This window comes from Mus caroli, chromosome 9 (genome assembly GCF_900094665.2).
Source record: "Mus caroli chromosome 9, CAROLI_EIJ_v1.1, whole genome shotgun sequence".
In the NCBI taxonomy this organism is placed as follows: Eukaryota; Metazoa; Chordata; class Mammalia; order Rodentia; family Muridae; genus Mus; species Mus caroli.
In genome coordinates, this window is record NC_034578.1 from 82,988,116 (window position 1) to 83,007,453 (window position 19,338).

Sequence of the window (19,338 nt, forward strand, 5' to 3'; positions counted from 1 at the left end):
TCTTTGTTTAGCTCTGTGCCCCACTTTTTAATGGGGTTATTTGATTTTCTGGAGTCCATCTTCATGAGTTCTTTATATATATTGGATATTAGTCCCCTGTCTGACTTAGGATTGGTAAAGATCATTTCCCAATCTGTTGGTGGCCTTTTTGTCTTATTGGCAGTGTCTTTTGCCTTACAGAAGCTTTGCAATTTTATGAGGCCCAGAAACTTTGAATACCCAAGATACAATTTGCAAAACACACGAAACTCAAGAAGAACAAAGACCAAAGTGTGGACACTTCGACCCTTCTTAGAATTTGGAACAAAACACTGATGGAAGGAGTTACAGAGACAAAGTTTGGAGCTGAGACGGAAGGATGGACCATCCAGAGACTGCCACACCTGGGGATCCACCCCATAATCAGCCTCCTCTGTGTCTGATTTTGCTGAAAGGACCCTGATATAGCTGTCTCCTGTGAGGCTGTCAGTGCCTGGCAAACACAGAAGTGGATGCTCATAGTCAGCTATTGGATGGAATACAGGGCCCCCAATGGAGAAGCTAGAGAAAGTACCCAAGGAGCTAAAGGGGTCTGCAGTCCTATAGGTGGAACAACAATATGAACTAACCAGTAATCCCAAAGCTTGTGTCTCTAGCTGCATTATGTAGCAGAAGATGGCCTAGTCGGCCATCATTGGGAAGAGAGGCCCTTTGGTCTTGCAAACTTTATATGCCCCAGTACAGGGGAACGCCGGGGTCAAGAAGTGGGAGTGGTTGGGTAGGGGAGCAGGGTGGGGGGAGGGTATAGGGGACTTTTGGGATAGCATTTGAAATGTAAATGAAAAAAATATCTAATAAAAATTTGGAAAAAGAAAAAAGAAAGGAAGAAAAGCATTTCTGGTACTAGAAACCATGCCAACTATGCAGGGCTAGTGAAAGCATGGGCGCTGGAAGAGAACTGACAACCACTACACACTAAAGCAGCATAATCCCTAAACACATTCTAAACACGTGTCCTTCTACTCACAGATAAGAGCAGTTCTCACGCACCGTCCAGGAAAGGTCTCTTTAAAAGCCTTCATTTTTTAAAACTGTTACATAAAGGGCCATGTTCATGCTCAGGCAAGGAAGCAGAGAGGCTATGTTCGGGTGTATCTCTACGGCGCATGCTCCCTTCTCTGCTTACTCAGACAAAGTAACTACCAGTAAGATTACAGTGACTAAACAAATAACACAAAAACCACTATCTGCTTTCCCTTAAATACACACAGCTGTAGTTACATCTTCTAATTAATTGTATTAAAAATGATGATTCACTACCGATAAAATTACAGTATGGTGTTGCTCTTTAGACATTTTAAACTGTATCTTTAAACAGCATCTTAATTACCAAAGATTTCATTGTTATAGTTTAAAGTAGTATAAGAGTTTATGGAAAGTGTAATACCACTGAGAAAAAGACGAGGACACAAAGACAGCCGTGGGTCGGGAAGGCACTTCCATGCAAGTTCAGGAACCTGATTTTGACCCCTGGAAATTATGTACAGGTGGAAGGAATGACCCAGCTCCACAGCGTTCTGACCTCCACATTCCTTTGTGCATATGCACTTACAAATAATAAATTAAAAAACAAACAAACAAGCAAACAAACAAAGAGGGAAGCTAGAGAGATGGTCCAGGAGNTAAGAGGACCCAGGTTCAATTCCCAGCACCTACATCGGGGCTGGCAACCATCTGTAATTCTAGTTCCAGGGAATCAGATACCTTCTGACTTTGACTTCTGCAGGCACTAGGCACACAGGTGATGCACATGCATATATGCAGGCAAAACGCTCATGCACATACAGTAACATTTAAAAGCCTTTATGAAAAATAAAAATAAAGATTACAGAACAAAGTATAAAACCCATAATGTGTTTCATAGTATTTCAGCAAGGCCTCTCCCCCCCCCCCTCCAATGCCAAAGTAGGGCCCTGAGATGGACAGCAGTGAAGAAAAACATCTTTTCCATCTCTGGGCACTAACTCTTTAGACTGGAGAACTGTGTTAAGAAAAAGTCTCCAACCTTCCTTGTGTTGGAACTAAGTATAAATTCTATACACTACAAAGAGAACATCGACCACTGAAGACAACCCGCAGCTTCGCAGTGCTAACTAGCACTTGTAAAGGTCAGAACATACAAACACACTGGCACACTGGGTGAAACATTAGGTGATTTCCATTCTTTAAATCATCCATTATATCAAATAAATTAATTATGTGCCTTTCCCACATACTGACTATAAAATCTGTTTGGCTATTAAGTAAGAGGGCAGTCATTTCAGCCTCGTGTTATGAAATTCCTACCTGATGACACGGTCTCTCCCAACGTTACCTTGCAACGCTTACAAATGACTTTGGTATTTGCTTTTGGTTCCTGTAGAAGAGAAAAATGTCATTTAAATGTCATTCAACTTTTCTTAAAAGGAATATATAATTTTCACATAGTCCCCAGGGCATACATTGAACTTTACATTCTCCTCTGCCCTTGAGTAAATACTAGGAATACATTTAGCTCGTGTGCATAATTCACAGGCGCAGAGATCATTTTTCTCCAAAGACAGAAGAATACATAGAGTGACTTTTACAATCCTAGCCACTTCTTGACAATCCTAGCATTGCTGAATACTCTGAACAAGGACTTCATCCTTCTAAAGAGCAGGCAGATGGGTGGGTGACAATGGCAATGGTCGATGGCTTACCCTAACTCAGAGAGTACAGAATACATAAGGCTTAGAGTTTTAACTCATACACTGACTCTGTGTCCAGTATAATTTCTGTAAAAGCAACCTACGAATCATAGCCACCCATAATTCAGAAGTTAAAAATACCTAAGCTGTTCATGTAATTCTATTTATTCCATTTAAGATATGCACTGTAACTGTAGAGATGGGGAGTGAGACAAATTCCTGAAACATTCTCAAACTTCCAAATTCCAAAGTCAGCAGGATGGGGCTTAAACGCCGGCATTCATCTAATCAGTAACGCGTGTACTTTTGGAGACCCACAGTCGTTCCTCATTAAAGCTACATAGTGTTCTTCATGCACACACACATCACGATGTGGTAGATGTCATAAAAAAAAGTGAACTAAAGAAGCTGATGTGGTGTTATATAGTTAGAATCCCAACATTTATAAAGCCTGGGCTACATAGCAAGTTCCAGACTACCTTGTTTAACACAATGAAACCTTGACTTAAAAATAAATAAATAAAACTTTAATTTAAAAATAGGAAGGAAGCTAGAGCGATGGCTCAGTGGTTAAGAGCGCTAGCTGTACTTCCAGAGAACCTCAATTTGATTCCCAGCACCCACCTTGGCAGTGTACAACCACATGATGGCTAACAGACATCCCTAACTCCTCTAGCCTCTACTAGGCCCTGCATGCACTGGCTAAACAGACATACGTACAGACAAAACACCACACACATAAAATAAAAATGAAGGAAAATGATAATAATAGAAAAAATACACACCTTACATCAGCTCAAGGCTAGTGGAAAGCAACTATACAGGGCCTATTGAGGTTTCTATGACTCACTCCTTCACTCAGCTTTAAATCCACTGTTAGTAGAAACCCACAGCTGCCCAATGGCTGCTCTCCACAAGGACTCCGGAGGAGAGCGCCTTCCATAACTCGAAACCTATACATTTTTCCTCTAGCTTCAGAACTTACACAGCTTCTTTGATTGTTCTCTACAACTCCCAGCTAATGAAACTACCAAATATAATCTCTTCAAGCCTGCTCATGCTGCCTCTGGCACTAACCAGGCACAGTCCCCATGCAAAGCCCACAGGTCATACCATGTCTAGGCGTCAACCACATTAAACCCAGCGCAACACAGAGAACAGGTGCAGAGCCTTGCTACATCAGATCACTGGACAAAGTCATTCTCATCAGAAGCAAGAAAACCCCAGCCTAAACGGAAGGGAGTGTCAAACTGTTCATGCCCAGAAAGGAAAGAGCTTGCGAAGCCAGACAACTCACTCTTAAAGGCCCTTAAAGGCCGAGATGGCCCGGCTCAGGCTAAGAATCTAAATACCCATTCAGCCTCCAATTGGTATTAAAGCTACCCATTCTTAAAGGATGCTTGAATGTAAATGAAGGGTTTTACTGGACCACTGAAGTGAACTCCCTGGAGAAGGAATTGCAGACAGTTGTAAGCTGCCTGGGTTGGACCTAAACTTGGGTCATCTGCAAAAAGCATTCTCAACTGCTGAGTCATTTCTCTGGCCACTGTTTTAACTTTCAATAAATATATCTTATTGTTCGTTTATTTTTTTNAAAAAAAAAGATTATAACTTTATAAGAAATGGATAATCAGAATTTATCAATACAAAGCAAATCACCCCAGTCAAATATGTGGATTTTGATTCAAATAAACCTACCAAAAATACTTTGAAGACAATATGATTTGTATATGGTCTGATTTTATTAGGCATGATAATGCTAGCTGTAATATTTTTAAATCCCCATTTTTTTGACCTACAGATATACTAAAACACATAGGGAGAAATGATATAATACTATAATCTGCTTTAATCATTTGAGCAAGAAAAAAGAGGGCAAATGAAACATGCATGGTGATTACAATGATCGATGTTCATGGAGATATTATGGATTTCACAGAAGATATTTCTTAAATCTAAAAATTATGAAATCAGTGCCCAAAATGTAAAAGATAAAGTCAGTCTTGGCCATATTTTCCAGTAGTAATCACTCCAAATTCAATTTTGCTTCTTTTAAAAATAAAATGAAGTGTGACTGTATTGTCTAAGTCTTTGTTGTTTTTACAAGATGAGATCAGGCTGGCTTTGAACTCCTGAACTCAGACATCTTCCTATCTGGGTCTTTCTCCAGTGTAGCTAGAACCACAGGCATAATAACTCCCATGCCTAGCTTCTGTTTCCTAAATTTGGAATCATATTATGACTTTTATGGAAGATTGAGGTCCACCCTTATATCTTAATATAAGATGTAAAATATCCAATATGTTGGGATGCCCAGAAAATAATATCAGAAATGACAAGTGATTCACAACACTGGCTTCTGCAGAGGGCTCTTGAAACTAGAAAACACAGACTGCTGCATAAATGAGACACAAATACAATACTATAAATACAAGGAGGGACGGAGGAATGAGTGCACGTGAGGCTCTATGTGTGTGCTGTTCTCAAACTCCAACCTTTTTAATTAAAATACTCTAGCATGTTGATTCCGTTTAAATACAAGCTCCACTTTGCAAGGCATTTTTTTCTCTAGCTAAGCTTCAAGAAGATAATAAAACAAAGTTGTGTAATGAAACCGCCTAACACTGTGGGAATGCTACGGAGCAAACCTCAAAGACAGACACGGTTGAGGACTAATTAAATCAATATATCTGAGAGATGGCAGTGGTGCCCCGAGTGCTGGATTAGCATCCTGTCTGGGATTTTATTTTCTTTTGTGTTGTTTCAGTTTCTAAGGACCCTTGATATTGTCTTGCATTCATACACACACAGAAAGAAAATGTTTCCCAAGAGATACCATTAGAATGTTGTGTCACCATGTGACATTTCCAAAGCCGGCTGGATGGCTAGGCCGGGTGATATGAGGAATAGGTTTTCAATAGCACAGAGCAGCCTTGCTCCCACCGGAGCCTTGAGAGCAGTGTTTAAGCAGTGGCTCCAAATTTATGTTACTATTTTGGTCACAGGCACTCTTTCAACTGCGACAATATGCAATTAAAGTGAAACTTCCATCCAGACCAACTTGAAAACAATCTTGTCACAAGCACCTTGTCATGACAGCCACTTCCCACAGTCCCCTAACAGTGAAAACTGCAATGTCTAAATATAAGAACCCTCCTTTAATATACAAAGTACAGGGCTACCGTTTACCAGGACAAGAAATTCTTTAAAAGGAATTTCTTTAAAAGGGTCTCATATAAGTGACAAGTGACAAGTGGAGGATATATTTTGTCACAGTTTATCCAAAAAGAGAAACTCTGTTTCTCTTCCTAATTCTTTCCCCCTTGGTTTTCCACTCACTCCTTCTGATACTTTGTAAGTCGGTGGCTTAGTTATAAAAATGAAAACACGTGGACACAAATTATCTAAATTTAGATGAAAATATACATTTAAGCCTATGGTGTTACTCTATATTAACCATTATAATATATATATATATATATATATATATAATCTATGGCATTAATCTATATAATCATTCATCTGTTAAAAAGACAGAGTGCTTAAGTACTTGACAGTGAGCCCGACAAGTGGATTTCTTTCTGCAGCAAGGTGAGGCACGAAGAACCTGTAGCTGACAGCAATCTGCGTGTATGACCCCTTCCCATTTCCTTCTCATCTTCCTCACAAGGTCCTTCTAAGCTAGCTGTGGCTTCCAGCTGTCCAGCCGCCACAGGCTGCAGCTTTTATTACACGGAAATTAACTGAGTTCTAACTGAAACTAAAAACTAAAACTAAAAATGCTCCCGTTTCTGCCAGTAAGGATCACCGTGGAAACGAAAGCTGTCCAGCCAGCATTGGTTTTCTTGATGTTTCAAATGATATCTCTATTGAGTGGCCATCAGGGCAAGAACTCCTTACAAGAACCATACCAACCCCTGTTGATCTCCCCTTAAAGAGGAGTAAACCACTTATTTGGGGGGTGAAAGGAAGCTGTCTTCTCCTTAAACCAACCTGTGTAAGGAGAGCATGTGACCCCATCTGCTAAGCACCAGTGTAGGCCCCATAGCTTAGGTTAGCCCCGCTCCCCTGTTTCTTTTCCTTTTTTTTTCTGATGATATCTGCTTTTCCAACAACAATAAAAAGTCTAGGCCTTGGGCAAACACAGTAAGATAATCGCAAAGTGGATATCCTGAGCTAATACTCCTGCACTTTTACTAAGACTTTTGAGATTAAAATGCACAGATGATTATAATGTCCAGAAAGCAGGGCATTTGGTATGGGAAATGATAGCACACTCAAATCCATGCAGGAATGTTCTTCCGGATTCTACTAGCTGCTTGAGTTTAAAGTTCTTACTTTATCCGAAGAGCTGGAGAATGGAAGGAATCAGTTAAAAATAATGAATTTGGGCTTTTAAAGAACAAGCTCTTCAACAAACCCTGAATTAAAAGCAGGGAAACTGGTATCTACATCAGCCTCTTAAGCTTGCGCGTATTTTGAAAAGATTTTTCTTTTTTACCAATTTAAGACTTCAGTACAACTCTTACCTGCTCCAAATCACTTTTCAAATTCACTAAGAAGAAAGAGTCCCCAATAAAACAGTCATTTTCTCTCGGATGAAGAGGCCTATTAGCAAAGGGGTCGGGATGGCAGCACCACTCTCCGACCAGAGCGCTCCAGTTCTCACTGGGCAGGGGGAGCACCCTGAGGAGTTTCCTAGTGGAAAGAAGAAAACAGCATCTTTTTATTTCACTATACAAAAGGCAACATTTTCTTAATTAAATCAGCATGAAAGATGAAGGAAGCTCATTAGCCACATGCTTGCAATGTCAATTTCCCCCAATTATGAAAGTAATATATGTATGCCTCGTATAGACAATGTGTTACAAAATATAAACAGGCAGAGAAGTCTCCCTTTGCTCCCTACTCGCAAATCAGCCACTCTAATGTGACAGAGACTTAGCAACCATCCTCTCCACGAACACTGCATGGACACATGAAGGGCCTATGCCCTGAGACACTGCATGCAGGTATGGCTGGTCTCTGTACCCTGATAAGAATAGTCTGACACTGCGTGCATGCCTGGGAGACATGTTCCCTGAGAAGACACACATAGATACTGCATACACACATGGCAGCCCTGTGCCCTGAGAAGACACCCACAGTTATTACATACACACATGGGAGACCTGTGCCCCAAGAAGACACACACAGAAATTGCATGTGTTTGATAACTTTTTTTTTTTTTTTTTTTGGTTTTCCGAGACAGGGTTTCTCTGTGTAGCCCAGACTGTCCTGGAACTCACTTTATAGACAAGGCTAACCTCAAAATGATAACTTGATAACAAAGGTTATCAGCTGGTGATGGTAAAGTTGAAATTTTGCTTAAGGTCACACCTACTGTTTCTTTCACTAGAAAAATACAAATAAATTAATATATATTTAGAAGACCAGAGTTAAAATATTTAATGAGTGTATCATTTCCATTAGCCCAATTTTTTTCAATTCTTTCCCCCTCCCACCATATTAGCCATTTTTCTTAGATTCTCCCAATCATCTATAAGTATCAAAAAATGGCAATGGCAGATTAGAAGAGTTAGGCCATTTAATTTGTAACTCTATGGGACAAAACTGGGAAAAGGAATGCTAACTCAAACGGGACACCCGGCATCATTCCGACTACAGAGCCTAGGAGGGTGCTACCGGTGATTCTATCGGCACACATTTCTGGGAGCTCGCTATGGGACAGGTGATATGCTGGCCTGGTATCTGACACCCAAGCACATACATACAGTCTCTTTCTTGTGAAGGCACTCTAGTACAAAGTATAGACGGCATTCAGCAAGCGAAGGCATGTGTAAGAAAGCTCATAATAAAGTGATGAGGGGGAGGGAGAGAGTACAGATCCCATTGAAAATGTGGAAGAAGCAAGCGCTCCCTTCTCAACCATACATTCCCATGGCAACACGGAATCTACACTTTGTTTTTAAGGGATTCAGAGTTCTCCCAAACCAGTCCACAGGATGGAGAGACAGGACTAAAGACATACGCCCGCTTAATCAACTTTAGAGAATAGGTAACATCTGAGTTGGCCTTTGAAGGATAATAAACCTGGAGTTCCACAGGCACTGAAAGGAATTTAGGGCACTGGAAGAAACAACATCAAGGCAGGCACTACTCTTTATCTTTGTGCTATATTCCTGCTGTTTGACACACTTCTTAAGTATTTCCTGGAGTAGTAAATTTTAATAAGTCTGACATGTGAGGCTCCTGGCTGGATCTGCTGCATCCTGGGGTACAAGAATTAACAAACATTTTCCCTTGCTGCCAGAGTACCTGACCTTTGGAACAACCACCAAGCTCCGTTACCTTGGAAACCAGGTATGATCCTAGGCATCACATGTATTGCTAGGCAACACTGCTTACAGAAAAAAAAAAAAAAAGATCCATGATTGGGAAATTGCATCTTACCAGGAAGACCTATGAATGAGCTGCACACAGCTGGTAAGGATGCATGCTTGGAACTTCCCTGAATGCTGTCACCCTGGTAAAACCTTAAAAGCCACAACTAAAGGATTGTGATGAAACACTGTCTGATTAGGGTAGGAGATACCTCTCAGCCAAAGCAGCAACTACCTGCCATGGATCTTATACTCTGTACCTGGAACAATATTGTACAAGGAGACAAGGGTCCCCCAATGAGAATGTGAACAATTATTCGCGTGGACTGCAGCAGAGCCCATGCAAGAGAGGAATTCTTGAAGCTGCCCAGCCAGCAACCTATGTATCCTATAGTAATCTTTAGAGTGTGCACCTGTAGAAGCACTGAATAAGACCCGTGGTGGCATTGCACACACCTTACCATATTGAATGCTCAAGACACTTTGTGAGATAAAAACAACAAGGCTCTTGTCACAGAGGAGGGAAATGGGGCTTCAGAGTATGAAAAGATCTTCACAAGTCCAACAGAATTGGAGGCAAAGACTGAAGCAAGGGTTTTTACCCAGGGCTTTCTGGCTCTGAAACCACTCTTTCCCTTGGAATTCATTTACCTCCCTAGTAACACAGGGCAGTAGTAAAGGCTCAGCAGTTAAACGGCCACACCTTCTGTGGGGAGTTACTCGCTTGGAAAGGATAGGACTTGGTCCTAAGGATAGGTAGGAGCATTCCAGTGTTTTAAGAAGGGAACTAAGAGCAGGAGTTAGGCCATACACAGGTTCCTGGATCTTCTCCATTAACATTCTCCATCTCCTGACACTGTGCCTGCAGGGCCCATACAGAACCTCAACGCAACGCAAAAGGACAGAATGTCAAAGAACCATGCATGATCAGAGAAATGAAAGTGAAGCAAGACCCAAGAGGGTTGACACACAGTAACACAAAACAGGAGATCTCCAAGTAAACTTGACGCCACATGACAATGAGTAACGACTGCAATGGATCCTTTAAGCATGCACAGAAGGCATCAGAAAGAAGTCAGTAATGCACAACTCAATGCAAAAATGAAAGGGTTTTACAGTAGGAAAAGAGTTTTCTGATGCTTTAGGGGGAGGAGTGAAACCTTCAAAAACAAAAGATGTGTTTAAATCACAGCTCTACTGAAAATATATCTACTAAAAAAAAAAACACTAAAAAGTGTATTTTGCTATCATCTACTTTCCAAGAAATGGTCAAAATCCATTATTATTATTATTAATTATTTCTATTATTATTATTATTATTTCTAATTTAAGGTGTCTTAGCAAAAATCTGCTGGAAAGAAAGGAAGAGAAACAGTAATTTATGTTTTCCTCTAAGACCTAAACTTCTGTGAGAAACAATACACATTTACAATAAACTAAAGTTTGCTCCTTATTTTTGATGCACTTGAAACATAAATTTTTGGAAAATAATGACAGGTGACATATAACTTTAACAAAAGCAACTGATGAAGTTTTGACACTTAAACAGTGTGTGGAAAGAAATGTCCCTTAACCCTGAAGTCAGTTTCTCATCAGTAGCAACACCATAGTGGTTTTTACAGATTGGATGATAACCAACTGAGTATTAAAGACCTCCAGAAAAACATCAAACATTAAAGCTCAAAATACAGCTACCAGAATTTAAGTAAATTTAGGTAACATTACACAGCTTTATAAAACTAGCTTTACAGTCTAATCTTTGCCTGTATATACCATGATTAATCTGTAATATATAATCATATTCCTAAGTTTATATAATGGTACCAATAGGCCAGTTTACAAAACATGTTGTTTGGGGGGAGGGGAGCAGGATGACGGGGATTGCACATGAGTTGGACATGCAAAGCAGGTGCTCCATAATGTAACTACAGTTGGCTCTATTTTTTAAATCTATTTGTTCCTGTTATGAATAAGTGATTATATGCACAAGACTATTTTCAGCTACAATTAGAGCTGATCTGCCAAGTGACTCCCGCAAGCACTGGACGCTGTGACATCTGTTTCCACAAAGCCCATCCCGCTCTTCTCCTAGAGTTCAGTGTGGCTCCATGAGCTTGGGACTGACACCAAGCATCACCAGTGTGGGCGACAGGAGGCCCTGGTCCACGGCCCTCAGGACAATGCCATCGACAGTGTGGGTGGAAAATCTGTTGGCTACTGATGGCATTCTAGTATGACATGAATCTATTTCTAGGAGGTATAACGAAATCCAAACATAATGACCTCTGGCTATTTGTTAGACTACTACAAAAAAAAAGAAAAATGTAACAGTTGCTGTCTGATAGGATGAACTGTTTGGTCTCAACAAGAATATAATTTAAAAATGCACATACCCAGACAAACTTTGTAGGAAGACTTGGACTATGAATTGAGGAACTGTCTTGTTAAAAAAAAAAAAAAAAAGTGTCATCAATTATTAGGCAACCAAAACAAACTGGCTGAGAACGCGTGAGGCCCTGAATGATGAGACTAGCTATCATCATTCGCTGAGTTCAGTTACCCTGGTGCTGAGAATTAAGCCATTAACGAGTCTTTCCAACTCAATGCCTCCCTATCTTATGCACTTTCCTTAAAAGAATCTTCTTCATTCAAAAGGAAAGAACAGAGCATGTGTTAGCCTTGAACTAGGATATTTAAGAATCACACGGGCCCAAAGCACAGGCTCTGGAATTTCATCAGGACTTTCATGCTAATGGAACTCTCACAGGTTTCTTTAACCCAACTTCTTCATTTTACAGAGAAGGAAGTAATACCCCCAAAACTAAAGTAACTTATTACCAGAAGAAGGCCTAAGCTTGAGAGATGGCTCAAAAGTTCAGAGCATACCTCTCTCGCAGAGGACATGAGCCCAGCTCCCAGCACCCACGCCATACAACCACCTGTAACTCCAACTCCAGGAGATCTGGCAGCCTTTTCTGGACTCCATAGGCAACTGCACTCACGCCTGCATATACCCACACATAGATACACACATGCACATCATTATAAAAATAACAAAAGGAAAGTTTACAAGAAAGCAGTCAATAATCCTATATACCTTCCTGGGAACGCTGCGTACAACTCATTGATGAGAACATACCTAAGGTTGCTTCAAATACTGCTGGCTTCATTTTCTTTTCAAGAAGCACCGAAGTGGTCCTTAGCAACCACATAGAACTGGTTACTAAGGAGGAAGAGCAGAGTTCTGGGATTCGGTCAAGTGTGAAATCCACAAGCAGAGACTCAGGAAGCCCATCCAGAGTTGTGTTGTATGCTGTCCAAGATGGAGATGAATGTAAAACTTGAGCCACTTCAGATCCGTGCTACTCGGGACATCCTTGCAGGTTAGACACATAGGTGCGCTGTGCAAGGACTGGGAGGAGGCCTGCATTCCTCATCTTACTCTGACTGCTACTGACATGTGGGCCACCATCCTCAGCCCCAAAGACACATTAAACTAGACAATTTGCTAGTTTACTAATAAAAGACCATCTAGGGCTGGAGAGATGGCTCAGTGGTTAAGAGCGCTGACTGCTCTTCCAGAGGTCCTAAGTTCAATTCCCAGCAACCACATGGTGGCTCACAACCATCTGCAATGGGATCTGGTGCCCTCTTCTGGTGTGTCTGAAGAGAGCAAAGGTGTACTCATATACATAGCATAAATAAATAAATCTTTAAAAAAATTTAAAAATAAAAGATCATCTAGTTTACTAATAAAAAAATAATAAATCCAGAAAGGGGAGAAAGAATCAATAAAACCGATTAAAAAGCTTGTTGAGCACTTCCTCTGTTATATATTTTACGTTGCTTAGCTCTCTTGGTAAGCTTGGAAAATATGAATTATTAGAAGGCTTTGGCTAGAAGAAGCTAAGGTGGTACAAACAGATCCTCTCTGTCCTTTCAGTGAGAAAGTCAAAGTTCATACCCGTGTTCCACTTTCAGGTGGGGAGAATTTCACACCCCCTGACAGTCAAGGAGAAAGACAGTTGTCTTTCACCATCAGCCCCACAACCTCCCCATTCTCAACTGGAGAATCACAGGCAGGTCTGACATAAAGCAGATGGTCCCAGTCCTGGATAGGAGAGACAGGCACTATAGTGAGGCCCTTTCCCAACAAAGCGCAANTACCAGGCAATAGTAAAATGGCAATTTCTTTCTGCCATAGCGCCAACCAAGAATATAACTGTTCCTGCCATAACTTGCATATTGCATGTGGCATGGGATGAGACATTTCTGAAACTTCATTCCGAAACTTAAACCCGAGACTGGGACAATTGAGAGAAGGCCAGGATATACAGAGATCTCTTAGCTCTTTCAGAAGTGGATCTGCCTCTGGTGCAGATCGGGAGCAACTTCCTCTCTGTAGATTTAAGACCCCTTCATTTCTTACTCGTGCCAATCACTCAAAAGAAGCTCTGTGTGCAACCTCCTTAAATCTTGAGGGTGCATTTGTGCTAGCTCATCTACTTGGAACCCTGCTNAGATCAGGAGGCAAGCAAGAACAGCTGGTAGGAAGCCAAAATACACACACCTAGCTTTACTCCAGCCAACCCAGCAACACTCACTAAGAACACACTCTTTCTCTGGGCACCTCAGCCTGATGCTGCGGGATGCTGGTAAGAATGATTACTGCAATAGCTACCAGTGAATGGTGAATGCTTACCCAGCACCAGGCATGGCTAGAACCACTTGCATCATCAGGACCCTATCAACAGCACTACAAGGTAAGTCTTACTGTTAGCCACACTTTCTCAATAAGGACTTATTGGATAATAAGTTATCCAAGACCACTGGGATAGTGAATGGTGGATGGAAACTCGCCTTGCCACTGCTGACTCCCTCTCTATGCTATACAATCAAGAAAGCAGGAACAAAGGGCACGGAAGTCGGTGTGGCTCTTCCCATTCTTCAAGCCCAGCGTNCNTAGACAGGCAAAGGAACCTCAGGAGAGTACCTGATGCAACCCAGGAGGGAGACAAGGCTCACTACATCACAAAACAAGCGAATGCTATGTCAGCTGAGTTAGCAGGTGGTGANTAACCAGGGAGGAAGAGAGGGTGGAGTAGCCTTCAGGAAAGGGAGCTGTATTCAGGAAAGGGAGTAGCCTTCANGTTAGGGATATCCTGTAAAGATAGGATTCAGAAAACCCGGCAAAGCTATGGAACACATGCTCATGACCAGGCCTGTGTGATACCTGTAAGCTTGGCAGGGAGGGAGGAGGCTAAAGGAGTGGCTGAAATGGGAGGGAGGACCGGGGAGCTGCTGCGGTAGGCAAAGGATTCCAGGGCTCCATCAAGGAAGAACAACTGTTCTTCAGAAGACGTACTCGGTGATGGGGGAGTGCATCTGCACAGGGCAGAACCAGAAGCAGGCTGAACAGGCAAAAGGCTGCTGACTAATTGTCATTAGGTGGGGAGACAGTGGGCAAAGGCAGGTGACTTCAGCTCTAAAGGCAATCAATGGCCACAATGGCTGATGACTCTGTATGGGGAACAGAAGACATCTACCAGGCAAAGGTTTGGCATTAGAGCGCCAAGGGCATTGAGAAAGGAGCAGACTTCAGAAAGGAAGCACCCCTTGCTTGTCCCAGGCACCTGACTTTTAAGCCATCAAAGAACACTAAATGCTTCCTTTAAATACCGCTAACAGTAATGTTTTCAGCCGTCTTCCACGTGAGTCGCTGCTAGAAGCTGAAAATTCAGAGGAAGCATTTATGCCCAAGAAACTGGAAAGTTCACTTGAGGAAGAGGGAAATGGGAATGCTAAGGAAATAGCTAAGAGTCCTTCCCTTCTGCACAGGGTAATGACGGCACATCACCAGTGCCCGTTACAAGATTAACCTAATCACTGAGAATAGGTTAATGAGTGCTCNGTGTGCTCCATCGTACACGCAGGGGAGCTAGGAATGGGTTTTAGAAAAGCCCTGGCTGAGCTAGCACAGATAAAAAAGTCCTGCTGCACCNCTTCTAACAGGTAGAAACTTCACTTTCTGTGGAAACCCTCAGACCAAAAGGGACACACGAGAGATCAACTCCATGGTTCTCTGCTCAGTGACAGGCCCCCGGCTCTTCCACCACAACCAGCTTCCACCCTCAGANCAGACTCCCGTTCCGCTCCAGCATCACAGTGAGAGTCGGGGTTCACTTTGTTCCAAGTGACACTAAGTTGGCTCTTACTTTAAGGCCCTCCACAGTTCCCTTGGTAATTACTTCCAGAAACCACCACCAAGCACAGTTTAATCAGGGTTGGACTCATTCCTTACCTGTCCTTTATCGTGACTTCACCACAGGACTGGCAATAAAAGGTGCAACATTCTTGGGCTTGCAAGCTTTGATTAAACACTGAAATCGGCTCTGAAGGAAATCAACAAAGTTTTAGAGGTTTGGAACAAATAATCATATTTAAAGAGTTTGCTAGCACAATAAATTACCAGCAATACACNCTGTTTATGGTTTACTCTGAAGTGTAGGCTTAATTAGAACTATCCAATGACTCAACCAGAAGCAAACACTGCCAAGTGTTTCCAAAAACAAAACAGATTTTGCTTAGAATTCCTGAGCCAGGAGCTGCCCTAGATTACCATGTAACATACTGGTGAGTTCCTTCTCTCATTCTATAAATACAATAAATTCTATATTAACAATGAGTAGAGATGGACTTCTAAAATGTAAGTTCAATCTGGCTTTCTCATTTTTATGTTTACGGTTTATGTCCACCCCTGCCCATTACACAGTATGAGCAAGCAAAATGGATGGCTAAACAGGTCTCTGTGGAGCAGACCCAAGGAATGCAAAGCTCTTTAGAGTGTCCTCACCCAAGAGCAAAATGCAGTGTCTGCTGAAGCTGTGGGAGATGGGTGTGAGAGGGAGGGGAGATACTGGGTGCTATGGGAACACATGGACTTCCCACACAGCTGCAGTGGATAGCTGTTCCCCTCATTCCTGACGTCTCATTTGTAAATGAAGGTAAGTTTTATGTTAAAAAAAATACTGTATTATTAGTCTATAAAAAACCTAATTGAATTAATGAAGTCNTAGTTATTAGAAGCGAGGAATAGAATCCACTTGCTGTTCTTTTGTGTGTAGTTTAAGATGCTTTTTCAGATGCCAGAAAGTTTAAGTCCTGGCAATTAAAAAACTCTGCAGTTAATCTCTAAGTGTCTACACAAATCCCTGCTGCACGGAGGTTAAATAAACAGTATTATTCTCTAATGTGGAGCATCTATAACAAGGACCTAGGTGAGCCCTCCAATGTGCTATCCAGAATGAATCCGTTTCCAGTGGAACACTGCCCTCTGCTGGCCACTGGGTCGTGTGGAATCCTGGATAAGCACTGCTGCTGGGAAAGATGTATCCCCAGGTCAAATCACACACACACAAGGTCACCACTTCACCTACACTAACCTCCAAACGGTGTAGTGTGCCAGGGTGATGTGTATCAGGATTGCTCCTGAAAGCGTGGTCTTACAGCTGAAAACGCAACGCTTGAAAACCCTGAGACATAATTAATGCTAAAAATTTCAAGTTACTTCCTACAATATTTAGATTCAGGTGCACACCAGTATTCACCTACCTGATTGTCATTCATGCAGCAAATGCTTAGCCCCCACCTATTATGCAAAAAGCACTAAAGCAATCAAAGATGGAGGAACCTGCTTTACACAGCTCTTCATGCACCAGAGAACAGGCTTTGAAAGTTCCCTTTTCAGGTATTTGAACAAAAGGTTTCAAAAAACACAAAGAAATAGTCCAACAAACAATACACAAACCAGCACACAGCAATGGATTTATTTTGTCCACAGTTAAAATATTAAATGTTGCTCATTAACTGAAAATGTTGAAAATAATTCAGTTGCAGACTATGATTAGGCAACAAACCCAAATTCTATGTCCCTGAGGGTCTCCATCAGAGTCCCAGGGAACAAGGTGGCTCTTANGCCTGCCTTCTGCCAGTTTCCAAACTCAACAGGAAGTTCCTGCTGTGCTGTGGGGGAGCTGGGGGAGGGGAGCAATTTGTTTACTTTTCTATCCCAGTGACATTGTCCTGCTTTTCAGGATTCAATGTCATTCCAGGTGTTTTTCAGATGTCACTTAAGCATGTCAGGACATCTCTTTTTCCTGTTCCTTGTTTCTAAAATTGTTTCTGCATACTTTAGCCATTCACTAATTCAGAAATTGGCAAAATTACCCTTAGGCCAAGGGAAAAAAAAAAAAGAGTGACACCCCCCCCAACCACCCCCATCTTCTCTTGCCTTTCCAAAGCCAGGGGATAGCTTCAAGTCTCTTACANGCTTTTTGGGACAATCCTGTTGTCCCCACCTCTAGATTCTACATAGTTCTGATGAAGTACCTACAGATGGCTCAACAATAAGGTCTCAGGGTGTCATAGACACAAGCAAAGCCTTTCTCTGACAAGAAGCATCAACACAGTTCCTTCCAATGCTGTCTGCCTTGTCTATTATAGCACATTGTAAGAAATGCAATGAGCAGAATTAAAAAAAAAAAAAAGTTGTGAGAGCTTACAAAAAAGAAAAGGTTTACTACCTAATTGCATCGAGATGCATTTTGAGTTTATATACAACCACAACCCAACCACAACAATATATTATGTCTCTACTTGTACTGTTCCATCTAGAATGGTCTCTTCATGGCCGGGATAATGTCTACTGCTCAAATTGTCCAGGGTGGCCTTCACGAAACTCAGTCACTCCCCACAGCATTACTCTGTTACTGTGCCGACAGCATTGTGCTGTTTCCAACTTAATTATCTGCTCAGCATCTGTTGTTCCCGCCCCCTAGGATACACACTCCACATTCTCAGACAGCTATGTGGCTTGTGGGCATCTGTGTTTCCAGTACCCATATCAAACGGCTCACACACACACACCTCGTAGAAGCTAACCTGTCTGCTGAATGAAAACATATCTATGCAGTGTTTTAAAACCAACCAGGTTTCATACAACAGCTTTATAATTTTATCCTCATATCCGCGAGCCGGACNTTTATGGTTAAAGAAATGAACTGGGCAGTTTGGGGGAAATCTCTGCACCTTCTGCTCAAATTTGCGACAAGGCTAAACATCCCCTAAAAATTAAAGCGTATTTTTAAACATACAGTTAAAAGAAAGACATGAAGGTTTGAGAAAGGGAAGTGATACGATTCACAGCACACAGCTGATAACGGGCAGAACTGATCCAGACCCTGGAATCTCTCGACCCCTCCAGGGTCTAACTTTTCACCTGGGAAAAGTTCAACTGAAAAAAAAACATCAAAGCCCTCCAGGAGTGCGGCTCCTACTCACGTGGGCTGGATTCAGCCTGGACCCGCAGGCGCAGATGTAAACCATCACCACTGACATACTGCAGCCCGCCACACGAGGAAGGTACAAGTCTGACCCCTGCTGGAAGTCGGATCTCGGTGCAGCCGTCAGGAGTTCTCACCAAAAGAGAGGTGGGCGTTATGGAAATGTCCAGGTGCATCCCTCCTTCATCTGGCCCACTGATGACACAAAATAAAAGCCAAGTGAATGACTTCTCTCTAAAGAAAGGCAAAGCTTACAAAATCCAAACATTAACCCAGCATAGAGACCCTAAAATCCTTGTCCCAGGGAAACAGAAACAGACCCTGGGAGACAAGCTGGACTAGGTTAGATCAGGCAGGGCTGCAGCCATCACCACGTGAGATCCCCAGGTCATGTTTTTAACTCTTGCTTCTGAGAACAGCATTAAAGTCAGAAAATCAAAGTACTGTTTAGCCGATAATCAAGATTGTCATAAAGAGTCACAGATGCCAGCAAGGTTTCTGTTAAAAAAGTCAGAGAGTAAATATTTCCTGAGTTCTCCACCAGCCTGGGACCCACAGTGAGAACCTATCTCAAACAACAGCAAACGCGCCAAACAACAGAAAAAAAGCCAGTTCTTAGCTCACAGGCTGTGCCAAAAGAAGCCACGAGATAGCTTGGTGTCCACCTTTANTACTGCAATAATTTTGAAACACAGTTGGTGCCTAGAAATGTCCCCCCAAAACACNATTGGGAACCTGAGCCCCCACTGCCCCTGCTTCGGGTGACTATTCTTCTCAGTTGTGAAAAATTCAACCACTTACACAGAGCTGACTAAAGTGAATACACACTGTCTGCATTGCACCTAACACCCAAAACAGAGCGGGGTGTGTGTCTACAGTCCTCAACTGTACTGCTTAGGAGATCTC

General features: G+C 42.0%; 1 protein-coding gene across 1 annotated transcript in view; it reads right to left on the reverse strand.

The window, feature by feature from the left end:
* The window catches only part of Ube3d (ubiquitin protein ligase E3D), a 150,578-nt gene that overhangs the window by 124,042 nt on the left and 7,198 nt on the right, over positions 1 to 19,338 (reverse strand). The window contains exons 2-5 of the mRNA XM_021172683.2: positions 18,431 to 18,627; positions 15,393 to 15,483; positions 7,238 to 7,406; positions 2,326 to 2,395 (exon numbers count right to left, since the gene is read on the reverse strand). Of these exons, the coding sequence (XP_021028342.1) occupies positions 2,326 to 2,395; positions 7,238 to 7,406; positions 15,393 to 15,483; positions 18,431 to 18,627 (527 nt within the window). The remainder of the gene's footprint in view (positions 1 to 2,325; positions 2,396 to 7,237; positions 7,407 to 15,392; positions 15,484 to 18,430; positions 18,628 to 19,338) is intronic.